This window comes from Bubalus bubalis, chromosome 2 (genome assembly GCF_019923935.1).
Source record: "Bubalus bubalis isolate 160015118507 breed Murrah chromosome 2, NDDB_SH_1, whole genome shotgun sequence".
NCBI classification, from domain to species: domain Eukaryota; kingdom Metazoa; phylum Chordata; class Mammalia; order Artiodactyla; family Bovidae; genus Bubalus; species Bubalus bubalis.
This window is the reverse complement of record NC_059158.1, coordinates 24,109,156-24,134,185: the sequence shown is the minus strand read 5'-3', so window position 1 is coordinate 24,134,185 and position 25,030 is coordinate 24,109,156. Positions and strand designations below refer to the sequence as shown.

The 25,030-nt window shown below is 47.7% G+C and overlaps 2 protein-coding genes across 5 annotated transcripts in view; one reads left to right on the top strand and one right to left on the bottom strand.

The window, feature by feature from the left end:
• Positions 1-23,955, top strand: part of PPP1R10 (protein phosphatase 1 regulatory subunit 10) — a 37,984-nt gene extending 14,029 nt beyond the window's left edge. Inside the window, exons 1-20 of one of the 4 annotated variants that reach the window (XM_044938322.2) lie at positions 7,053-7,215; positions 7,597-8,122; positions 14,196-14,314; positions 15,202-15,288; positions 15,443-15,578; positions 15,995-16,046; positions 18,063-18,140; positions 18,289-18,462; positions 18,641-18,746; positions 18,843-18,955; positions 19,440-19,540; positions 19,797-19,941; positions 20,018-20,176; positions 20,285-20,531; positions 20,679-20,742; positions 20,847-21,041; positions 21,178-21,253; positions 21,479-21,592; positions 21,757-22,467; positions 22,724-23,955. In XM_044938322.2, coding sequence (XP_044794257.1) covers positions 14,208-14,314; positions 15,202-15,288; positions 15,443-15,578; positions 15,995-16,046; positions 18,063-18,140; positions 18,289-18,462; positions 18,641-18,746; positions 18,843-18,955; positions 19,440-19,540; positions 19,797-19,941; positions 20,018-20,176; positions 20,285-20,531; positions 20,679-20,742; positions 20,847-21,041; positions 21,178-21,253; positions 21,479-21,592; positions 21,757-22,467; positions 22,724-22,833 — 2,775 coding nt within the window. In that variant the 5' untranslated portion in view covers positions 7,053-7,215; positions 7,597-8,122; positions 14,196-14,207 and the 3' untranslated portion in view covers positions 22,834-23,955. The other 3 variants (XM_006052342.4, XM_025296508.3, XM_025296509.3) reach the window with 3 other exon arrangements.
• MRPS18B (mitochondrial ribosomal protein S18B) lies at positions 150-6,854 on the bottom strand. Its single transcript, XM_006052341.3, has 7 exons — positions 6,640-6,854; positions 5,206-5,314; positions 4,837-4,934; positions 4,664-4,732; positions 3,100-3,166; positions 1,291-1,350; positions 150-714 (listed from the first exon to the last, which is right to left on the bottom strand). The coding sequence occupies exons 1-7, from the start codon at positions 6,715-6,717 to the stop codon at positions 419-421; spliced, it is 777 nt and encodes a 258-aa protein (XP_006052403.1). The 5' UTR covers positions 6,718-6,854; the 3' UTR covers positions 150-418.
• Positions 23,956-25,030: the final 1,075 nt, after the last annotated feature.

Below are 25,030 nucleotides of genomic sequence, written 5' to 3'. Positions count from 1 at the left end.
ACTGCTCATTTCAGGTGCCTTCTGGTCCCAAGAGCCCACCGGCAGGGTTGGTTCAAACCTGACCACCCCTCTCCACACAGCAGCAGCCACTGCCCACTCCCGCACCAACCCCAACCCCCACCACAGCATTCATTCATTTGAAATTCAGCCCAGAGACAGGGTACAGCTTTATTGTGAGAAAATGCAGCTGGTACAAGTCTGAAATAGTAACTGAATGTGTAACCCATCTATTTACAACAGCAGGGACTGAGGTTTCCCATACAAATCTGTACTACCTTCCCTCAGCCTCATGTGTATTCATCCCTTTCACCAACCATCATCTCTGGTGATTGAGCTTGCCACTGGCCACAAAGTAGGCACAACTCTTCAGGATGAAGTATTGTGTAGGAGACCCGCCTGTTCCCGTCCCAGTCTACACCTACAGAGCACTCTGGGGGCCCGCCTGCTCAGTGGAGGTGGCTTCAGTGGGGGCCTTGAGTGGCACCTTGGGCATTGACTCAGGTGGAGGGCCACTTTCTTCTCGCAGATGGCCCTGGTAGAGCCGGCGAAGGCGGGACAGCTCTCTCTCTGGTGGCTGTTTCCAGCTGTACCATGGATACCAGGGGTCACCAGAAACCAGAGTGGGGGCTGGTGGAGTACCACTCACAGCTCCATGAGAGGTACTGAAGTCAAGGTCCCGAGGTTCAACCTGGGGAATGTGGTAACTGAGAAGACCTAGGGGGTTAAAAATAAAAGAGAAAGCCAGGGGAGAGGAAAGGGGTAATTCAGATTAACAAAGATAATAAGGAAAATAACGTATAAAAGGAGGAGGGACCAATCAGAGCCACTGGGTACATTTATGCATGTGGTGTGCCACCCAAAGGCAACAAGGGGGCAAGTGTGGGCTGATGTGCTGCGTGGGCTCTTGCCTGCCAAGCTGTGCAGTCCTGTGCCTGGGTGAGGAAGCTGCATCTGCCCTAACAGAGGGCTACCTGTTCCTAACTTGTGTAAAAGTGTCATGGAGCCCAGGGTCAAAAATTTATACAAAGCTCTTATGATCTAGCCATGGCACTGGGATCAACAGTTACAAAATAAGAAGGCAGAGGAAGAACAAAGGGACAGGGCAATGACAAGGTAAGAGACTCAGGACAGGAAACTAAAGGACAGTGGAATGACGAAAGGAGAGACTCTTGAGAAGAACATGTTGAGTGCTACTTCTCAGAGAGCTGGGAAGATTTATATCCACTCTCCAGCCCTAAGTCACTATCCTTATGCCTAAGAAAACCGCCCTGTGCCCCTTCTCATGCTCACCATGATCCCTGGCTTTCTGGATAGCCTGGGTCAACTTCTTGTGTTGCTTCATACAGACCCCTGTGGGGAGAAAAAAGGTAACTCACAGCTCATTTGATAAGGCACAGTAAATAAAGAATATACCTTCTTCCTTATGGTGATTGAGGGCTAGTTATGGAAGACCAGCTCTACCTAATGACCCCATTCCCCTGACCTCGCCATGAGCCTTGGTTTTCCCTTCTGCTCAGTGGCAAGAATGTTCTCTGAGAATCAGGATGAAGACTTAGGAGGGTCTGGGTAGTACAGAGAAGCCATTTAATGGTAAAGGCTTCAAGACAGGGAGCAGAACACCATTCAAAAGGCAAGTGTGATGGGACTTCCCTGGTGGTCCAGTGGCTAAGACTCCCACTCCCAATGTGGGGGACCTGGGTTTGATCCCTGGTCAGGGAACTAGATCCCACATGCCACAACTAAGAGTCTGCATGCTGCAACTATAGATCCCACGTGCCACAACTAGAAGTTCAAGGATACTGTGTGCCACATCTAAGACCTGGTGCAACCCAATAAATAAATAAATATTAAAAAGAAAAGGAAAGTGTGGTTAAAAGGCTGACTTGGACAATCCACAGAGAAAGATTCAATAAAGGAAGAAAGGATTTCAGATCTGGGGAAGATTATCTGAGAAAGTGGCAAAATAGTTCCTTCAGCCTTTTACAGCTTGACTATAAAAATCTTTTTAAAATTCCCTGGGAATTTCCTGGGGGTCCAGTGGTTAGGGCTCCTCCTCGTTCTCACTGCTGAAGGCTTGGGTTTGACCTTTGGTCAGAGAACTAAAATCCCACAAGCCGCACGTGCAGCCCCAAGAAAAAAAAAACCAACTCCTTGAAAAACCAAACTCCACTGATCAGGCTGCTGCTGCTGCTAAGTTGCTTCAGTCATGTCCAACTCTGTGTGATCCCGTAGACGGCAGCCCACCAGGCTCCCCTGTCCCTGGGATTCTCCAGGCAAGAACACTGGAGTGGGTTGCCATTTCCTTCTCCAATGCATGAAAGTGAAAAGTGAAAGTGAAGTCGCTCAGTCATGCCCGACTCTTAGCGACCCCATGGACTGCAGCCTACCAGGCTCCTCTGTCCATGGGATTTTCCAGGCAAGTGTACTGGAGTGGGATGCCATTGCCTTCTCCGACTGACCAGGCTACCACCCCCTAAAAGGGTGGATTCTGATTATTCTTTGCAAATTTATCTTGCTTTGGAACAGAGGCTGGCAAACTGCTTCTGTACAGGGCCATACACCAGAGGCACTGTGGCATATATTTTAGGCATATATTATCATCTGTCTCAGCTCAATTCTGCCATTGCAGACTGGAAGCAGTTGTAAACAGTATGGAAATAAATGGACATGAGAGTGAGCTGGATTTGGCCTGTGGTTGTAGTTAGGGAATAAACAGATGTAATCTTGAATTGGTGAGTTTACACCAAATTTGGGAAATCTAACTGAACTGTCAATTACATTAAAGAACAGTCAATTTATGAGAAAGCCTTCCAGAAAAGTGAAGAGACCCTAGAGAAAGGAAACAATCAGCACCATTTATCTTTTAAGAGCTCCATTTAGATAGTTTGCTTATATCAGTACTCATCTGGATCTTTTGTCCATATGTAATTTATTCAGCATATGACTATTCCCATTAGATCAAGATTTCCAAAAGGTTCCATCCCACTTTTTATGCCATTAGTAAGAGCCATCAAAGAAATACCTGTCGTCTGTCTTAATAAATATAAGAGGTGCTGTAAGAAAAAGCTATTCTGGTGGTGATGGGGATGATGGGCTCACCTGTATATGGAGCATGGAAGATGATACCTGTGTGGGCACAGACAAACTGTTTCAAGAGCTTCACGTTCTGTAGAGAAAAGTGGTGGAAAAACAAGAGAGAGGAAAGGAAAGTCAGCAAAATGGTTAGAGGTTAATCACCATGTCCCAGTTTCAGCCCCATCCCTTTACTGAACACATTTTCTTACAAACTTTTCCTCTTTCCTGGCCTCTTAACCATTTCACATGCACATCCTACATTCTGTCACTGAGAGTCACAAAGAATTCTCTTTTGCAGGGGTCAGGTTCAAAAGTCAGCTCTTCATGCAACAAATTAGGGACAGCGGGGTGGCAAACCCTTGAAATCACCTAAAAAATGTGGTATGTGCTATATGTTTGTAAGTGACTAACTTATATGAACGTATGTTGTATGTAATGTATATATTTGTTAAGATCAATTTTAAAGATTTAATAGTTAGAATGACTCCCAGCCAGCAATTAATCACAGGTGATGAGACTCCCAAAGGAAAAGCAGGTATACTGGCAGAGTGCCATGGCAGGCAGATTCATCTGCACTATTCCATCTGTAACCTTTCTGTCTGCCTTAGTCATGTAATTTTTTATAAATTGTATCAAATGATTACAGCCTTTTTTGGTAACTAGTAATACACAGCTGAAATTGACAAGTATCTCCTGGACTCCTCTACAACCTGTATCAGAAAAAGCCTGGAAGCAATCAGATACCTGCCTCTGCTGACTGACATATGAATGCCTTCCAACTTCCCTGATGACCAGTCAGTTTCTGCTCTACTATCTTCTAATACTGCAAATGCAGAAGAGCACTTTTCCACTGTCATCTTTATAGTTTCTGAATCCTTCAAGAAACAAGTCCTCTCCTCCTCACAATGAAGATTTTTTTTTTTTAAATAACTGGATTATCCATTGTTTCGTGTATCTGCCCTCCTGGCCCAAGTCTTGACATGCAATCAAACATCAATGACAACAAAATAAAGAAAATCTCAGGAAAAAACCAGTCCAATCTACCTGGAAGTAACTGATTGATACAACTGAACCTTTGGGCATTTCCCTCTCATTAGAAATGAGCATTTCTCTTGCCGATTTAGACTGAAAACTTCACAAGTAAGAGATGAATCTTTTATATATAACCCACAGTAGAAGGCAAAAGTCTGGAAGGAGGGACTTCTCTGGTGGTCCAGTGGTTAAGAATCTACCTCCCAAAGCAGGGGACGAGGGTTTAATCTAAGATACCACATGCCTTGGGGCAACTAAATCCATTTGTCTCAAGTAGAGAGATGCCCTCGCCACAATGAAGAGTCCGTGTGCTGCCGCTAAGATTCAACACAGACATAACTATATACTAAATAAATGTATTTAGTTAACTATTAGACTAATGTAATTAGACTAATAAATACTAAAAGCTGAAAAGATTAATGTTTTCACATTGCCAGAAAGTCAATGCAAAATGGACTTTAGGGGCCCAGGATATGAAGAATGGGGCACCTAAGGTAATCTTTTAGTACTGCAAAGAGGCTTTAAGTTTTTATACCGAAGACAAGATTCTCCTTACCCTAAAGTCGACATGCAGCTTCTGATCCCGGCAGATGGGGCAGGGGTTCCCAGCAACTTTATTTCCACGCTGTAGAGAAAAGAAACAGGCAGGTGAAGATGTTCAAAGCCTCTGTCACTATGGCCTTCAGCCCCACTCCACATCCCATCCATGTGCCATCCTCAGAAACTCACAATACACATCTTTCGAGTCCGCTGTGGGGGTATTCCACCTTTGTGGTTTCGACGGTAGTCAGCCCAGACAGGGCGAGAACCATAGCGGTTGTGGTATTCTGAAATGAAAAGATCATACAAGCTATTCCTGGGTGATGGTGGTGAGGTGTCTCTGTCCACTTATTTCAGACCTCACTTGACGCGCCCCTTGTCCATTTAGAGTACCGTCTGGGGACTTCCCTGGTGGTCTAGGCAAGTGGCTAAGATCGTGAGCTCCCAATGCAGGGGGCCTGGGTTGGATTCCTGGTCAGGGAACTAGATCCCACATGCCGCAGCCACAACCTGGTGCAGCCAAATAAATAATAAATATTAAAAAAAATAAACAAGTACCTTCTGAGTCCAGGTATTTCCAGGGTTCATCCTCATAAGGGGAAACAGGAATTGGGGGCAAAGAATCATCCTCAGGGGGGGCTTTGGTGCAAAGAGTCTGGAGGGGAACCTATGAAAGAAGGGGCAGAGAGAAAATGAGACAAGAGTTCAAGGACACAACATGATTGGTTTATTAAACTTACACCATCGGCAACAGACGGGAACCTATTAAAGGAGGGGCAGAGCAGAAATGGTTGGATGGCATCACCAACTCAATGGACATGAGTTTGAGCAAGCGCCAAGAGACGATGAAGGAGAGGGAAGCCTGGTGTGCTGCAGTTGATGGTATCGCAGTCGGACACAACTGAACGACTGAACAACAGAAGGAAAACGAGACACTGAGTTCAAGGACAAGAACTGACTGATTTATTAAATCTACACCATTAACAACCAGTATCCCTGCCTCCAGTTGGATCTTGCAAGAAAAGGTAACATTAGAAGATAAATAGGTGACTGGGAAGCAAATTTATTTGAAAATACAACTCAAAAACCGGGCACACATAAGGTTTCTGTGTTTCGTGAGATGAACTCAGTGTAATGGAGAAAAAAGGGAGAATGTCTATCTTCTTGGAGTTAAGATGTGTACTACGAAAAGGATGTAAAGGACAGGTGAGTCTCCCAACTCAATTGAATCCTGAATCAGAGTTGCCCGGTCTTATAAAAAGTTGATGGTCTACATTCCATATGGCAGAACAAACTTGAGTCCTAACGCTATGTCCGAAGCTACCAAAGTCTATAATTAACTCTGTGGTAGCCCCTCTCATCACTCTTCAGTATCACTTTAGGGAGTGGCAGATGGGCAAGCCTTCCAAAATCACGCTGCCCCATCAAGAATCTGCCCTACCAAGAATCTCCAGGGTGGTGAGTACGTGTGGCTGAGGGAAAACCTCAATCCAAAGTAGTTATGCTCTCATGTATGCTTTGGTAAGAAACTGATTTAGTGAGATAAAGAGCCGAGAAACTGGTCCCCCGGTCGTGAGACTGTATTCTGGCTTTATTGAGCGATAGCCGGGCTGGTAGTAGTTAGTGTCCCTCACAACCCAACGACACCCTCGGGCATCAAAGATTTAGACACCACCATAGAGTTAACAGCTGGTTTGTGTTTGGCCAAGGGGTCCAATCCATTCCATCTCCTAATTATTCAGCCGAGACGGAAACTTGGGAAGAGAATGACATCCAACCCTGGCTCTTTACACTTGTCTCGAGATTAGAAAACGCGCAGTACTGAGGAATGAGAGGCGAAGGGGGAGGATGGTGGAAGCAGAGCGTTTCCTTGACAGCCAATGTATAAGCACTTGGGAAGGTCTCCGTTCCTGGATTCCCGGCAGTGGAGCGACGACCTAGAGAAAGTACAACCAAATCTGAGGTTGTACACAATGTGCCCCAAGGAGTTACCTGAACTCCGTAGGCACCTCTGAAGGGCGAAATGTAAGGAAGGCGCCTCAGCAACACGTTCAATACGGAGGCAGCCATCTTGACGTACCCGCAAAGCAGGAAAGTCCGCAAACGAGACTGCGCATGTTCCAGGAACCAGAGTAGGGTGGGGCCAAGGACGACTCCGCAGTGCGGAAGGCGGATGCGCGTCTGCGTCAGGACGGAAGCGTGAGGGGCGGGCGTAGGGAGAGGGCAATTTCAGCTGCGTCACAATCGAATTCGGCCTTAAAATTGCGTTTTTGCTGGATCAGTCACTATGACTCTTAACTCTCATTCTTAGAGCCTGTGTTTTAAGCAATTTTGAAGTCGCTTTTGACCGTAATCCTTTCATTGCGCATGCGCCGGTCCGATTCTTCCAACCCTTGGAGAGAAATGTCCTGGAGGGCGGAAGTGGTGGAAGCAGAGGAAAGGGCGGTACTAGGCTGCTTGGTCACGCGCACGCGTTAGGGGCCCCCCCTCCCCCCAAGGAAGGAGGCGGAAGAAGGTGCCCGGGGGAAGGGGCTGAGCGAAGGTTAAGGCTGGATATCCAATCAGCTGGTGAGTGGTTTATCGGGTTGACCAATGAATTCACGCCTCGCGCATATTGTCTCGCGAAGAGGGCGTTTCACTAGCACGTTTGGGGGCATTGGGCGGTGTCCTCGTATAAAAAACTCCGCCCGAGCGGGCAGCCGCCATTCTGGGGTTCGTTTAGAGGTAAGTGTTGCTATTTTGTCGGTTGGTGGGTAAAATTTTGCTCGGAGAGTTGGCCTGGGGAACGGGTCAAACGCGGGCTCAGTTGAAAGCCATGACTCGTATTAAGCGGCTGTGTTCGGGGTGGGACATGGAAGTGTTTGGGGACAACAAAAATGGTACTTTTGGGTGTTTTAATAGCAGCCCGTACTGATTATATCTTTCTCCCTTGTGTTCCTTTTATCCCAGGTTTGAATTTTCTCGGAGAAAGACAGACCGGCCACCAGGAAAAAAGAAACAAGCCGCAGCAACATCTAAGCCCTTGAAAGGATCCAGAGAGAGGGGGGAAAGGGAAAAGAGCAGCCACCAGCCCAACCACTTGTGTCTTCTGCCCCTTCCCACCTATCTTGCCCACCCCACCAGCCCACGCTGCCTGGGACTTGAAATCTGTGGCCGAAGGACCGTCACCACATAACTTCAAAAATAATCAACCACCCACCCTTCCCAAACTCACCCAAGTCCACTCATCCAGCGTTTACTTTTTTTAATCCACTCAGAACTTTTTTTCTACGACCCCCCTCCCTAAATGGAGTTGGGTGGGGGGGGAATGAATACTGAGTTGGCCTTTATTTTTTCTAAAGAGATTTTTTGATCCAATGAGGCCCCCCAAATAATTGAGTTTTGGGTCCTGGTTGGTTGTTTTATTTTTTTCTCCAAAATTTTAATCCCCTCCCCCCCTGAGCCCGAGGTGCTGACGTCGCAAAAAAATTGGATAGTAAGTGTCGAATTTTCAAAAACCAGCCTTGCAACAAGAAATCAACGTTTCCCGTTGTGAAACCAAAAATAATGAGAGGAAGAAATGAGACCATAGAACAAATAGAGAACTGGAGAAGGACCGATCCGGTCACTTAATCTCCATTAAAAAGGGCCTTTGGGTCTAAAACAGTGTTCTCTCTCCCTTACCACCTGCCTCTTACCTGCTCTGCTGCAGGCAAGGAGAGGGTGGAGGGAGGGCCTGCGAGTTAGGATTTTGATGGTTAACCCTTGGTAATCCAGCCAATTTCCAGACTGCCAAAGCTATAAGTGTTTGCTTTTTATAAGGAGGAATGGTTACCTTCCTCTCGTTAGCAGTCTTCAAAAGGGTTAATGAGCTCACATACAAAAGATGGTGGATCTTGTGGCTCAGAAGTCCCACTTCTTTGTGTGTGAGACAAGCAGGGCGCTTTTCAATTTGCCAGATTAATAAGCAATCTGTACATAAAGATTGCAGGGTAAGGAGATGGGCGGAGAGAAGTAATAGTTGGGTATATTTTTAAATGATTGTTAACTCCTCTCAATTTTAATGTAATATGCTTGGGGTATATTTGTGTGGTTAATTCAGGTGGCAATCTAGGAATAAAGATTGCAAGACACTTAATTCAGGGCAAAATATAATCTTAGTGCCAATACATACAAGATTGATAGCTGGGGAGGTAAAGAATGTTTTGTAATTGTTGCAGATTGCATAGGTTATTTAAAAGCAGAAAAAGTAACATTTTAACTTGATACTTTCTGGTCGGGGGAATACAGTTAGAGGGTGGAAAGGTTGGGGAAATGTGGAATTCAGGCGTATTAATTTTACAAGCCATTTAGTGCAATTGAATGCTATCTAAAAGATTTGTGTCGTTAAAAGGAATTTTTTTTTCTTCCCTGCTTCAATATGGCGACTTTCTTTGTCCTTTTGTCTTCCAAGCGGCGTTGCAGGTTGTGTCTTGACCCATTTTTCTCCTGTCCTCCCACCTCAACCCTATTTGTTGAGAGGGGTCCAAGTCCACCCCCCCCCTTTCCCTTTATAGGGAAGATGCGGGGCGGGGGGGCGGGGGGTGGTCGTTAGTAGCAAGTTGAACCTCAATTGCAAATTCCGTTCCTCCCCGCAGAAAATTGTTCTTTTAAATATTTTAATTGCTTGTATTCTCACAAAGCTCTTATTGATTCAAAATAGGTCAGACTATTCAGGATGGGGCTGCTTTTTTCTTTTCTTTTTTACTAAAAAGGTGTTCTTAAATGTAAAAAGCTACCGGCGGAGGCTGGATAGCTTTAAGTTTTGAGTCCTCTTCTCCATTACAAAATGGCGTCCCAGCTTCTTTGTTTTTCCTTCCCCGTTTGCCATCCAGAGCTTAGGGCCGCCCTAGAAACTTGGTCAAGGGGGAGGAGCCGCCCTGAAAGGTGATGTAATCAGCTTTCTTCCTCCTTTCTCCACCCTCTCGAAACCCCGCCCCCGAGCAGATGCCTTCTGGATTCCTCTTGCACGCTGCTGCTAGACGGGAAAAGCCATTTTCCTTATGTTCTTTAACCTTTTGTAACCATTATCTTAAAAGGAAAAAAAAGCTTGTAGCAATTAGATCTTGAAGCTGTCTCCTTGGGCAGCTCTAGTTTTTGTATATAAGGATCCCGAGCGTGTTGCTTTTATTTTCACCCTCTCTCACTCATCACTACTGCTTGGAAGTTTTCCCTGCTTTAGTTGCCTGGGGTGGAAAACAAGTCAAACATCTGTATTTTAGGACTGGAAGCTTTAGCGGGGGCGTGTGTGTGTGAGTGTGTGTTGGGGGATCCTGGGGGAAGACACAAAGATGGTGAAAGAGTAACAGGAGTAAACAGCTGGGGCCTGATGACCCTGAAATGTGCCGTTTGTGCTCAGGAATCAGTCCGTCCTTGGGCCTCCTGCTTTTGGTCGATTTGTATAATGGAAATCTGGGGGAGAGTGGGTACTTCAGGACTTACTTCTAAATGGCCCTTATTCCCGCCTCTGGGTTTGGGGGTGAGCTATTTGTGTTCAGTGCTGTGTCACAGTTCTCTAGTTGCTTAGCTCCTGTACACTGGTGCTAAGATGAGAAGTGAATCTTTAGGAAAGGAGGCAGCAGGTGTAAGCTCAAGGCAGGGGGATTCAAGCTACGGTTTCTGGTAAGCAAAACCTTTCTGGTATTACATTTCACAATCTTCATTTCTTTTTTTCCCAAAGAGCCACCCTTTTTTGAATTTCTTTTTCCTTCCCTCTAAAATTCCTTAAAAACAGTGGGAAAATAATGTCCTCGTTTTTCAACTTGGGCGGTGCTGTAGCATTTTGGTGCATGTTTGAAAACCATGCCCGAGTTGAGGGTGGTATTAAGGGTCTTGTCCCTTTCTTACCTTTTTATTCCTCTCAAGTTTTTCCAAGTCAAATCTTAATCAGACTCTACATACAGTTTTCATTTTTTGAAGTCCTGCCCTGAAGCCGTGAAGGGTCTAGGCAGAATTGGAAAGCAATTTTGTACAACTGCATTGTGCTGACTTGGTGAGACTATAGGGCTAATGTTTGGGGTATGGATTCTCAATGATTCAACTTCTGGATTGGTGGGAGGGACTCTTCCACGTGTCCTATTGACCACAAGTTTTTTATCTTTTAAGCAGTTTGCCATGTGCCTCTGCAGCATACCTACCTTGGGAGCTGAACATTCTACCCACTGGGGTTCCTGATCTCTAGTGAGCAGGGGATTATAATAAAGAAGATCGGCCTTAACGTGGGAGATGGGAAAAAGGTCTTCTAGGGTACCCACATCCATCCCGAGAACGTCGGACAACTTGATCATTAGAGTTTGTGGCCAGAGCTCTATCCTGGGACCCTGTCCTGTGGGTTGGGGAGTGAATTTACACTTTTATTGAAAAGCAAATAAGCTTTGGAGGAGGGCAGGGGCTACCAGGTTTCCAGAATGATTTTGAAGGGGAGGAACTTGAGAGATGCAACCTTGTGAATCACCTGAGACATAATTCAGTTCACTGCATCAGTTGCCTTAGGAAGTGGGGAATGTAAGCTACAAAGCCCTTCATTTCCAGAAGTGCTGAGGCCTCTTAAGTTAAACTTGGACTCCTTCCTCCTTTGAGTAGTGATTTTAAACTTGCATAGAAGTTTTGTCCTGAACCAATTCAGTTCTGATTCATTGGTGATGGGTATGGAATAACTGGCTAAGGTAGATAACTTTTCACCTTATTTGATAACTCTTCAGTAAAATGTATTTTGGAGGCAGGAGTTGGTGTCACTTCTGGACTTAATTTTACCTCTGGTAAGAAAGGTGGAACATTGCCCAGTGCCTTGTGTCTGCATGTCTCTGCCAGCAGCGTTCTCCGAAAGGAGAGCCCAGGTTTAGGACAAAGAGATGATGCCAGAGGTTGCTTGCCCACCAGCCTCCTATATGTTCTGCCTTCAAGGAAATCAAAACATGTTGTGCCCTGGATTATTTTTGTTGCCAGAAAACTTAGGCTTTGCTTCCAGGATCCTGATACGTTATGACACATGGTCACTGCCCCTCCTTTCCTGGTCAGCTCCTTTGCCTTTTTCTGCTGTAGGCCTGTGCCAGAGTTCTAGGCTCTTTCCTTTCCACTTGAGTGCCTTGGACCTTCTTTCTAAATGTATTGATTTCAAAATAAGGCAGTTAGGTTGTAAGCCACTTGGGGTCCTTCTAAGTGAAAGCTATTCTCCCTGAAGAAAAACCATCATGAGAAAATCCACCTAGATTTTAAAGCCACATGATTGTTTGTGAGATCAAGTTAAGTTTAATTATATTTCCAGAATATAAATAATAGGAAAACTAGTACAAAATGAATGTTTAACATTTCTTTTGCTTTGTTTTCTAGCTTTTCTTGGCTATTGTCTTTTATTCTTGCTTGTTACGATTGGGAATTAAAAAGTTGTCCCTGGGTCCCATTCCTAGTAGAAGGCACTGGACAGAGTTTCTCCGTGTGCTCACTGGTTTCCCTCAAAAGAAAGTTCTCTAATCTCCCACCCACTTAAGCAAAGGAACATTTGAGCTCAGGTGACAGGTTTTTTTTGTCTGTGTGTGAAGGAAGTAGGGCAAATGGGTCTGTTGGCCTAACTGGTGGTGCAAAAGGGACTTTTTCCAAGGTGCTGTGTATTCAGCTCTGGCTTTGAGGGTCTAGCTATATTTAGGGGGTATTGGTTTGAAGTGAAGTTACATAGAAAGCTTTTTGTCAAATGGCATATCATTGGTTACTTAATGATATATGTTACTTGGGAGTCACTCTTGTTTTTCCAGGCTCTAGCACATGGGAAATCTGTTTTATGTATTCCTTTGTTGTGTCTATATATCACTTTATAGTGGCTTACTACCTGGGGAAAATTCCTGTATCCCCGTGTCTGTCTCTGTGTGTAAGAGTCACCACTTCAGTGGGTTTGGCCTCTGGACTTCTAATTTATGTGGCATTGGACTTGAATGTTTTTTCCTCTGACCTTAGGTTCTACCTGCCTTTGTGGAGATTGCAGGGCAGCATCAGCAGCACAGTTACCCTAGATGTGCTCACCTTTCTTCGCTCCTTGTGTTCAGCCCACAGGTTCTGGTCTCGGAAACCAAGTCTCTCCTCCACCGCCACCCCCAACCCCCGCCTCTGCCTCTTCTTGGCCTAGGTTGTTAGGACCTGGAAATTTAGCAATTCATTGACTTTTTTGTTGGGAAGAGTAAAAGGTTGAGATTGTTATGCTTGTTTTTCTCTTTTAGCTTGAGACTAAATATCACTAATTGACGTGATCTTGAAAGAAGCCTGCTTTCTGCAGAAAGCATAGTCATCTTTGTAGAGTGCCACTGTTTCCTGTCTTTGTCTTTGCACTGGGTGCAGGAGGCTGTTTTCATCTTGCCACCTTCCTGCCCAGTGTCTTGTTTCCTAGATGTTGATATTACTAAGGTGCCTGTTCTGCCTCTCAGGAGCCAGTGTTTAGGGGCATTGTGGATAAAAATCCTAATCAGAACCATATATTGATTCTAAATTACCTCTCCTGAACTTGGGTTCTGGCCTAGAAATGGCTTTACTCTTCTCTGTCCCAAAACAGCTGTGTTTAGCTTTTAATTAACTCCTTTGCTAACCTGGTCTAAAGTAGCTACTTAAAATTTAATGGCATTTTCCCAGCTTTTGGTTTTATTTGTTCCTTTCTTTTTGGCTTCATGGTATCTAATTTCAGGCCCTACTCAGGGATAGTGGGTGGTGGTTTGATTTAGGTGGGGCGTTAGGAATCAGAGCCTCCTCTTTGCTTTTGAAACCACAAAGTAATCTTGCCCTTAACTTTGAAACAATAAAAACTTGTGCAGTGTTTGTTTAATGAGGGACCTTTTTTTTCAAGGCTTAAAAGGACCTGCTTGATTTTCGTTACCTCCAGTTGTCTGATTTCTGGGAGCCACCTCTAACTCCCATGGGGGAGAGGATCTGTTTCAAGTTTTATTTCCTTCTCTTTGACCTACAACTTAGAACGATTATCTACTGATGGAAACATACCTTATCCTGCCACCTCTGGCAGTTGACTCTTTGTGAGCTAAGACAAAAAATAATTGACTCATGAAAGACACTTAGCCCAACACCCATGATTGGCCCAGTTCTTCTCAATCTAATAGTTTGGGGGGGGGGGGGGTGTGTGTGTGTTAAGGTAGATTTTTTAACAACTAAGGAGAAACCATACTTAATAAGCAAAAATGCCTTGGAGAGTTGAGTGTTTTGGGAATGTGAACCTTACCTGTTACACATTGTGAAGTTCAGCTGTCCTAGGAAGGATGTCACTTGGAGCAAGAGGACAGGTGCTGCCTCAGTCTTCCAGTCTAATTATTATCCCTTTAGTCAGTGTTAACACAGTGCTTCACTTGCCAGGGCTGTTTTCTTGGTGGAAGCAATGGTCTGTGTTGATTTTTCTTATCTGGGTAATGGTGAATATAGTTGAATGTAGATTGAATAAGGAGTCACTGCTAATCTGACAAATGTAGAGATGGAATTTATTAGAGGCAGTTGGAGCTGTCCTTGCCACCCATTTATTCTGTGTATTTGTTTTATCTTCTTAGAAAACCTTGATCATGGGTTCAGGTCCCATAGACCCCAAAGAGCTTCTCAAGGGCCTGGATAGTTTCCTTAACCGAGATGGGGAAGTCAAGAGTGTGGATGGCATTTCGAAAATCTTCAGGTGAGTCTGTACCCTTTGAATTTGTTGTGAGTAGAGGATATTGTGTGTTGTAATATGACTAAAGATCAGCCCTGGGTGTTCATTGGAAGGACTGATGCTGAAGCTGATACTTTGGCCACCTCATGCGAAGAGTTGACTCATTGGAAAAGACCCTGATGCTGGGAGGGATTGGGGGCAGGAGGAGAAGGGGATGACAGAGGATGAGATGGCTGGAAGGCATCACCGACTCGATGGACATGAGTTTGAGTGAACTCCGGGAGTTGGTGATGGACAGGGAGGCCTGGCATGCTGTGATTCATGGGGTCACAAAGAGTCGGACGCGACTGAACTGAACTGAATATGATTATCCTTAAGGCAGATAGTGAAGTGTGTTCCTGAGGAGTGGGAGTCAGTGGACTAGGATTCAAATCCAATTATGTTAGAACTGGTGATAGTAAAGTTGGCCCCTGGCCCTAATGGCCTCTGGATATTTGGAGAGCCACAGTCCCAAGCGAAGGAAGGAAGCAGAGGAGCCAGGTGACAGCAGTCTTGGTTTGGTTATGTCTTCTTCAGGAATCCTCACATTTTCCAGAGAAAGCGACTTAGGACTGAGTCAGTCCTGAGAGATGGTAATTGAAGGCAAAGGCTTTCACCTGGAAGCAGCATCAGACATGTCCTTTGTGTGAGGGAAGCAGGGACACCCACCTCCCCCAGATTGGAGACCTCAGTGCGTCTCCTCGGTTGTGTTCCACCCTTCTGGGGGTTTCCGCATCTCCCCTAACCCACCCCATCCTTCTGGGGGCCTGTGTGATTCCCTCACCCGGGAGCAGAATCCCAAGTTCTCAGGAATGTCTGGGCACTTGCAGATTAGACACCCTTCATTTCTAACTGCGCTTCCTCTTTTACAGCCTGATGAAGGAGGCACGAAAGATGGTGAGTCGGTGCACATACTTGAACATTCTCCTGCAGACCCGTTCACCGGAAGTACTGATCAAGTAAGTGGGGACCTGGGTGACTGGGATGGGGAGATGTAGTTAGAAGTGGGGTGCTGAGGCATGGAATTCTTCGGTCATTGATGGGGGACAAGGAGGGTGGGGTGTACTCCCAAGGCCCAGGAAGGGCATCACAGATCCTCCTGCCTGTCTGCAGGTTTATTGACGTCGGTGGTTACAAGCTTCTTAACAATTGGCTGACGTATTCGAAGACGACGAACAACATTCCCCTCTTACAGCAAATTCTGCTGACCCTGCAGCACCTGCCCCTCACTGTTGACCATCTCAAGCAGGTACCTTCGGTCTTTAGAATCCTGATTCTTCCTTTTTGGTTTAGCCTAACATGAAAAACCCACATTCACTCTGTTGTGGCTGCAGTCTTGGACCTGTGAGATAGAATGGTTAAAAAAATAAGTAGGAATTTAGAATCAAGATTTGGTTCAAATCTGTCTCTTTTAATAGGTGTGTGACATGGGGCACTGCGTACATCCAAGCCTCAGTTCTTTCATCTGTAAAATGGGAGTGATTGAACCTATCTAAGTGGGTTGATTTAGAGTAAGAATATGTCTTCCAGGGCTTTATAAGAGAAAGAGTGTGTGCGGTGTTAGTGGCTGTTGAGAGACTGTGAGTGAGTCTAGGGGTGGTGAGCTCTGAGGGGGCAGCTTTTCCTCCTGTCACTTACCGTCCTGTTGCTCCCTTTCTTTGCTAGAACAACACAGCCAAACTGGTGAAGCAGCTGAGCAAGTCGAGTGACGATGAAGGTGAGGGCCTGTCCTTTCCTAACAACATATATGCTAGTTTTCCTAGTAAACACCCTGCTGTTAGGGCATGGCAGAATTGTGACTCCTGGGGTATGTCTTAGCTTTGATAGCAAGAGATTCTTTCCTTTTCTAAGACAAAGGGTTTTGGAGCTCCTGGAAAGGGTCATACAGTTCTGGCTTTTCTTTTTTGTATTTTTATTTTATTTATGTATTTATTTGGTGGTGCTGGGTGTTCGTTACTGTGCAGGGGCTTCTCTAGTTACGGTGAGCAGGGGCTACTCTTCATTGTGGAGCACACGTCCTGGGCGCATGGGCTTCGGTAGCTGTGGCACACGGACCTAGTTGCTCCACAGCCTGTAGAATCTTCTGGACCTGGGACTGAACCTGTGTTCCCTCCATTGGCAGGCAGATTCTTTATCCACTGTGCCACCAGGGAAGTCCCTGGCTTTTCTTTAGAGAAGAAAAGGATTTACATCCATCCAAGAGTTCACCCCAGATTTTATACCCGAGGTGTAATCCAGGAGCAAAGGATACTAGTTTCCCGCAAGTGAACAGTCTTGCAGCAGAGCTGCTCTCCTGATCAGAATATAGGCCTGCTCTTTGTCTGTGGGCAATGATGTGTTTGGTCCCTTTGGAAAGAAGCTATGGCTTTGGTGTGGTGGGAGCATCCAGGCCTAAGCAGGCCTAGCTGTAGTTCCATTTAGCTGCAGCAGAAAACCCTGGGAACATTTTCCAGGATAAATGATCTTGATTTTGTTTTAACTCACATTGTGTTGTCTAAGTGAAAAATATTCCCTGGCTTTCCATCCTTTTATATAATGAGCACTTCACTATTTTTGTGACATCTCAGAGTAGTTTTGTAGGGTGGTCTATAACACAGAAATCCCGTTAAATCATTGCTCATCTTTTGAGTATCTGCTAGGGTGTATTGGTTCCTCTTTCAGCTGGCTTAATTACGCTGCCTTCATTATTCTGTGCTGACTTTAGATACTGAAATTGTACATTCCTTATCAACTGTGTCACTGGACCATAGTATCAGTTGCTCCCAAAAGATGTCGCTGCTGCTACTACTGCTAAGTCGCTTCAGTCGTGTCCGACTCTGTGCGACCCCAGAGACAGCAGCCCACCAAGGTCCCCCATCCCTGGGATTCTCCAGGCAAGAACACTGGAGTGGGTTGCCATTTCCTTCTCCAATGCATGAAAGTGAAAAGTGGAAGTGAAGTCTCTCAGTCGTGTCCGACTCTTAGCGACCCCATGGACTGCAGCCTACCAGGCTCCTCCGTCCATGGGATTTTCCAGGCAAGGGTACTGGAGTGGGGTGCCGTTGCCATGTTAGGATATTATATTTCTTCATTGGGGTTGCATTGGGGTTCACACTGCATTAAGTATAGAAGTTACCAGTTTTGTGACTGTTTTGAAAAGTTGTTTTGATGTTCTACCATAATCTCGTCATTGAATGAGCCCATAATTGGAACGTTGGCCCGGAAAGAGGTCCTGTAGACAGGAGATGTTATTTGCCAAGTACAGAAGGAAAGAAAAGGCAACAAATTTTTCTCCCATGTATTTAGAAATAAATTGTTTTTTATCTTTAAATTCTCTGACCGTCTTTTTTCTCTAGATAAACTGTTTCATTCATCGTAAATTGGTCTGGTTTTCAATTTCTTTTTTCACTCTTGCAACATCTAATTGATTTTTTAAAAAGCTGTTGTCACTAACAGCATTCTAGGAAAAAAAGGTTGCCTAGAAAATGCTTTTTTAAGAGGATCTAAATGTGCCTCCTTGAAATTTTGCATTAAGTTTCCCTTTAGGATGAGGTAGACTAATACAGTTTCTTTTTAAATCTAATAGCCCTTCAGATACTTGAACTCTGCCCACCTTTCTCCTGATTTTATTGTAATAAGTGGGTAGGGGAAGAGCATAGGCATGGGTTTATTCTGCCATCTTCTAGTTTTATGACTTGAATCTCCATGCAGTATGTTACATTACTTAGGCATTTCCTCTTTCTCTTACCTGCAGAACTCCGGAAATTGGCCTCAGTCCTTGTCAGCGACTGGATGGCGGTCATCCGCTCCCAGAGCAGTACCCAGCCTACTGGTAAGCTCTTTGGCCCTTGATCCCTTGGATTTCTTTCTTTCTTTCCCACTGGGTTGTGGCCTTCCATGCCCATAGCCTGCTTTTTATTTCTGACAGTCTTTCTCTTCATCTAAATAAAATCTTTTTCTTCTCTGTTTTTCCACAACAGAGAAAGATAAGAAGAAACGGAAAGAAGAGGGAAAGAGTCGAACCACCCCTCCTGAGCGACCGGTGACTGAGGTGAAGGCTGAGACTCGGGCTGAGGAGGCCCCGGAAAAGAAGAGGGAGAAGCCCAAGTCTCTCCGCACCACAGCGCCCAGTCACGCCAAGTTCCGCTCCACCGGTAAGACTGCCTTCTGGCCTCTGGAGGGTCTGTGGGTAGGTACACAGCCAGGCCTACAGACTAATGCCGTAACTGTAGAAGACGGAACATAAGTGGGTGAGGCGTCACGGGGGTTTATATGGCTTGATGAAGGTTAAGGGGGGAAAGTCCATCTCCAACGTCATGTCTTTTCCCTCAGGACTAGAGCTGGAGACCCCGTCTCTGGTGCCCGTGAAGAAGAATGCCAGTGCAGTGGTGGTTTCTGACAAGTACAACCTTAAACCCATCCCCCTCAAGCGTCAGAGGTACGGAGCACATTCTGGGTTCTGAATGGTCGGGGTCTGTGGCCCTGAGGGAGAAGGAAGGGGCAAGTCTGGTGCTGACAGTTCCCTTTCTCACAGTTCTGCAGCTGCCCCAGGAGATGCTGCCCCGCCGGCAGAGAAGAAATACAAACCACTAAACACGACACCCAACGCCACCAAAGAGATCAAAGTGAAGATCATCCCACCACAACGTGAGTCTGAAGTGGGAGGACGTACTTTGAATTGGGAGCCAACTTTTCAGGGGAATGAAATGCTTTTCTCCATTTTCATTTGATTTAATGGTGTCCTTTGATGTGTGTACCTCAGAAATTCCCTCCATGGGAGTCATTCAGAGGATGGCTTAGGAGTGATTTGAGAGATGGACTAGGGAGGCTTTCTGCTCAGTGACTGGTTGGGGTGCTCCCAGCTGTCACGTCACATTCGTGGGGGCTGGCTTTGTCACTTACCTGAGCTGTGATTCATATCCAGAGCCATGGCTTGCCTGCCTTTAGAAGAAAGAATGACAAGAATTTCTTGGGCAAATCCTCCTACATACGCTTCCTGGTCACTTTGAGCTTATTGTGTCCAACATTCAGGCAGCAGAATCTCTATTGACCAATTTTCTGCCCAGACTTTGTAAGAATAGGCTCATGAAGAGGTCTGATGATGCTATTTTATGTTTTTTTTCTTTTGCAGCTATGGAGGGCCTGGGCTTTCTGGATGCACTCAATTCAGCTCCTGTCCCAGGCATCAAAATTAAGAAGAAGAAGAAGGTGCTGTCACCCACAGCTGCCAAGGTACGGGCACTGGGCAGTAGGTACCAGTGACCAGGTAGAAAAGGTACAGGGAAAGGAAGCGCCCAGCAGCTTGGAGCACTTGGGGGAGGCAAGAGGAGTTGTCTCAGACGTAGACTGGTGGCAGCAGCAGAGCGTTGTCAGAGGCGGTCTTCCTTGACAGGAAGTGTCAGCGGATCCTTCTAGAACCTGAACTGATTGCCCTGCCTTGACCTTGCCTTTCCTGTGTGCCCAGTGACTTCTTTTTCTTCCACAATAGCCAAGCCCATTTGAAGGAAAAACAAGCACAGAACCAAGTGTGGCCAAACCTTCTTCCCCAGAGCCAGCACCTCCTGAGACTATGGACACAGAACGTCCCGGGACCCCAGTTCCCCCTGTTGAAGTCCCAGAGCTCATGGATACTGGTGAGTTCAGAACCTGGATCAGGTTTGGGGGTTCTTTGAAAGGAAGGGACTGGTCTGAAATCACTTCTGCTTCCAGCCTCTTTGGAGCCAGGAGCTTTGGATGTGAAGCCAGTGGAGAGTCCCAGTGATCCTAGCCAGCTGACCCGGAAAGGCAGGAAGAGGAAAACTGTGACGTGGCCGGAGGAGGGCAAGCTGAGAGAGTATTTCTATTTTGAACTGGATGAAACTGAGCGAGGTGAGCGATCCGGTTTCCTCTGTAGGAGGTGGGGTTGAAGGACTTGGTTGGTAAACGGACTTGGTTGGGCTTACTTTCCTCTTTTGCTTTTTTTCTCCTGGGTGATAGTAAACGTGAATAAGATCAAGGACTTTGGCGAAGCAGCTAAGCGAGAGATCCTGTCAGACCGACACGCATTTGAGACTGCCCGGCGTCTGAGCCATGACAACATGGAGGAGAAGGTGCCCTGGGTGTGCCCCCGGCCCCTGGTGCTGCCCTCGCCCCTCGTCACCCCTGGAAGCAACAGCCAGGAGCGGTACATCCAGGCTGAGCGGGAGAAGGGGATCCTTCAGGAGCTCTTCCTGAACAAGGAAAGGTGAGCAGGAGTGGGGTCGCTCCCTGAGGTTTGAGCCCTTGAGGTAATCAGAAGGGGGTGGGGGTTAGGAAGGAAGTGGAGGGCCTGAGTAAATAATTTGACTGTCATTCTTCTATTTTTTTCTATTGCCTGCGGCATTCCTGACAGCCCTCATGAGCCGGATCCTGAGCCCTATGAGCCTATCCCCCCAAAGCTCATCCCCCTAGATGAGGTGAGTATTGCATGCTGATGGAGGTTGTGATTGTTAATGCCTCTTTCATGTGAGACAGTCTTCTTCATTCCTTGTTGGTCCTGATTGTCCACTTGTTCTTCCAGGAATGTTCCATGGATGAGACCCCATATGTTGAGACCCTGGAACCTGGGGGAGCCGGTGGGTCACCTGATGGAGCAGGTGGTTCCAAGTTGCCTCCGGTTCTGGCTAATCTTATGGGGAGCATGGGTGCCGGGAAGAGCCCGCAGGGTCCTGGAGGAGGGGGCATCAACGTGCAGGAGATCCTCACCTCCATCATGGTACGAGCCTCTCTCCTGCCCCTCCCCTGCCTCCCTTGCTCTTCACTCCCCTTCTGCTCGCCTCCCCATCTGCTTGCGCCTCAGGGTATTACCCTTCTTCTCTGTTGACCTTGTCCTCAACGTCCTTGCCTTACAGGGTAGCCCCAACAGTCACCCCTCAGAAGAACTGCTGAAGCAAGCAGACTATTCAGACAAGATCAAGCAGATGCTGGGTAATGCTCAGGGCCAGCCCCCGGGCCTGGGCGAGGGGACCGGCAGTGGACTTGGGGGAGCTCGGGTGTTGCCACTGGGCGGCAAGACGCGGGAGGGGAAGACTGGACAGAGAGCGGCACTCTGCCAGGTTGGTGGGAAGGGCTGGCTGGACGCGCCTAAGCGGGAGGACATCATGCCGCTCTTCTCGAATCCTCTTGCTGACTGCTTCACTCCTTATTCAACAGTGCCACATGGACTCTTAGGCCCTGGTCCGATAGCCAATGGTTTCCCACCCGGAGGCCCTGGGGGCCCCAAGGGCATGCAGCACTTCCCCCCTGGACCTGGGGGGCCTATGCCAGGTAGGTGGAGAGCAAGCGGTTGGAAGGGGCTTGTCTGCTGGATTGAGCCTGGTAACAGCACAGGGTTGACCAGACTTGGGGGTGGTTTAGGTTGGGAGATGGTGGTCCCTAGGTATAATTCAGGTAGCTGACATTGTCTCTCCCTTTTTTCCCCCTCCTAACAGGTCCCCATGGAGGCCCTGGGGGCCCTGGTGGGCCGGTGGGTCCACGTCTCCTGGGTCCCCCACCCCCTCCCCGGGGGGGTGACCCCTTCTGGGATGGCCCGGGTGACCCTATGCGGGGTGGCCCGATGCGGGGCGGGCCAGGACCTGGCCCTGGGCCATACCATAGAGGCCGCGGTGGCCGAGGAGGAAATGAACCTCCCCCTCCTCCTCCTCCATTCCGGGGGGCCAGAGGAGGTCGCTCTGGAGGTGGACCCCCAAACGGACGAGGGGGCCCTGGTGGGGGCATGGTTGGCGGCGGTGGACATCGTCCCCACGAAGGCCCTGGTGGCGGCATGAACAGTGGCAGCGGACATCGTCCCCATGAAGGCCCTGGCAGTGGCATGGGTGGTGGGCATCGCCCCCACGAAGGCCCTGGTGGTAGCATGGGTGGGGGGCACCGCCCCCACGAAGGCCCCGGCGGTGGCATGGGTGGAGGCAGTGGACATCGCCCCCATGAAGGCCCTGGTGGAGGAATGGGTGCTGGTGGTGGCCATCGGCCCCATGAAGGCCCTGGACACGGGGGGCCCCATGGCCACCGGCCTCATGATGTCCCTGGTCACCGAGGCCACGACCACCGAGGGCCACCCCCTCACGAGCACCGTGGCCATGATGGCCCTGGCCATGGAGGAGGGGGCCACCGAGGGCATGATGGCGGCCACAGCCACGGAGGAGGTGAGTTTGCTCCCTGTCCCCCACATACAGCTCTTGGTGTCCCGTACAAGTTTCTGGGAGGCCTCACTACTTGGGGTATGTCAGGCAGAACATGAGGTCACCTCAGTCCCAGTTCCCAGCATCCCCTTTTGCCCTTTTCCCAGGCCCCCAAGACTAGGTCTCTGAAAGACGGCTCTCAGGATGCCTTGGACTCGGGGGATGAGTGGCACCGGCCTCTGAGCCTTCCTGTCTAACGACCCCATCTTCATCCCCACAGACATGTCGAACCGCCCCGTGTGTCGGCATTTCATGATGAAGGGTAACTGCCGCTACGAGAACAACTGTGCCTTCTACCACCCGGGCGTCAACGGGCCGCCCCTGCCCTAGGCCCCCGCCCACCCCGCCCTGTGGACTGCAGCCTTGCTCCTTCCACTTTCTTATGGCTTCTGTGAGGCCCATTTCCCCTTCCCCCAGCTGATGAGGAGCCGGCCCCTCAGTGCCCACACGCCTGGGTTCTGGGGGTTTTCTGATCACTGGTGCGCATCAATGTACATATTTTCCTCCAGTCTGGGGAGGAGAGAGACTGGACACATTCTGTACCCTGGACTGCTGAAGAGGAGACCCAGTTGGCTTCACTCTTTGAGGAGTTTTGCCCTGTATCCCGAGCCCCTTTCCGGTATTGCCCTTCACGCCTGAGAACCTAGAGCTGGTTATCTTGGAGAACACCTCTGCTCTCCTGCTGTGGGTCTTCCACATGCACACGGAACTCGGACGTGGGATCAGCTGCACTTATGAAATCCTCCCAGCCACGTTCATTTCCCCATGGGTGGGGATGTAAAGGGGTACTGTGTACCCCACTGCACTGAGAGGGCTCAATCAGGCTGGATTTGAGTTCTGGAACACATCGTCCCCACCCCTCCCCGAACACAGGCTTTTTACATTGAGTCCTTTCTCAAGTGAGACTTCTGAAATCTTCGAGGACACTCAAGTTTTGCGCCTTGAGTGTGCTAGGTTCAATGATGGCAAATCACATCTGCAGCCCGTGAAAGTTGTAGCTGGCAGAGGTGAGGCCATGGTGGTGGTCCACCCTTGCCTACAGCTCTTTCTGGAAACTGTAAAACAGTGAGACCAGCTTTTCATCAACTGAAGCCTGGCGTGCTGGGCCTGACAGTCACACTACATGCACTGCCTCTGGGAGTGAGCGCGCTCCTGGTCCCCACCTGGAACCTCGTAGGTGTGAGGCCTCCAGCTCCCTTGCCCTGTCAGCCACCTCTGAATCCCCACCAGGTGCCTTCCTGGGTGGATTCGATAAGATGACCTGCCCTCTCCCAGTCCTCTCCTTCACCCGTCTCGGCATCAGTTGTTTTCTATGAAAACAGTGGATTGGTTAGGTTTTGTGCAGGGTCTTGGGTTAGAGCCACAATGGATTTGAGGATGAGTATTTTCTTTTTCTTTTGGTTTTGTATATTTTGTACATTAATAATAAACAGTGGAAAGAGAAGTATTTAACCTCCGGTGTGTTTGGACTCTGTTAGAAACCATTATTAGCTGTGGTCAAAGGTTCATCAAAACCTCTGGAGTGTGGTTTTCAATCCTTTGTTTTTGGTAAGTGAAACACGGGTGAAGGAGTGCTTTGACTATAAATACCACACACAGGGTACAGGGTAGGTGGCGTGCAGTTCAACGTTGGGGAGGGCAGAGCTCACAGATCACCCACTGCAGGAGGTACAGGCATGTTGATTCTAGTTGATCCTAAGAGCCCTGTGACTAATTTGGGGAGGGATAAAAGGGAAGAAGGAAAAATCCAAGAGCAGTTCAGGGAAGGAAGGAAAAACAGGTGGATTCTTGCAAGACGAGCAGCTCCAGTGGAAAAATTTTAGAGTGCAGACACCTTATTCCTGCAGCTCTGCAGTGTAGAGGGAAACAGGCCTGCTGCTAGGTATAGACTCAGTTATTTTTAGATCTTAAGGCTAGGTATTGAGGGCGTAACTGATGGAGTAAGATTCCCAGGGATGGTAATTCCCTGGTGGTCCAGTGTTTAGGATTCAGCAGTTTGACTGCCGAGACCTGGGTTTGATCTCTGGTTGGGGAACTAAGATCGTGCAAGCTGCGCTGTGCTGCCAAGAAGAAAAAAAGTGTATTAAAAAAAAACCAAAAACACTCCTAGGGAGACAGGAGGCATGAGGAGGATTACCTTTAAATAGGAAGTTCTGCTATTCTATGTTAGATATTAGGAGATTACATTTTGCAGGGAGAGGGAAAGGGAGGGTGGGGATTTGGGGCTATAGGTTGAGAACAGTGGTTTCCAACCTTTCAGCAGCATCGGAATTGGGCATGGGGTTCAGCAAATTTTCTGATTCAGTATGTCTGGGATGAATTCCAAGATTCTATAGTTCTAACATATTCCCAAGTGTTGCTGATTGTTGATCTGGAAAACACTAGGGACACAGCCCTAGAACACAAGTTTCTTGGCTGTTGTTTCCAGGATTGGCCACAAGAGGACAGCAATTCCCTAAACTTCCCACGTGCCACCTGCATTGGCTGATTTTACCCTTTTGCCCCTTCTCGGGAGAGTGTTCAGTCA

What these genes read in the sequence shown, in the direction of transcription:
- MRPS18B (XM_006052341.3), bottom strand. Translation starts at nt 6,717, where the DNA reads ATGGCTGCCTCCGTATTGAACGTGTTGCTGAGGCGCCTTCCTTACATT. An exon ending in CTTCCATGCTCCATATACAG is followed by an intron (nt 1,351 to 3,099) that starts GTGAGCCCATCA and finishes TTCTCCCCACAG; the next exon opens with GGGTCTGTATGAAGCAACAC. An exon ending in CCAGAAAGCCAGGGATCATG is followed by an intron (nt 715 to 1,290) that starts GTGAGCATGAGA and finishes TTAACCCCCTAG; the next exon opens with GTCTTCTCAGTTACCACATT.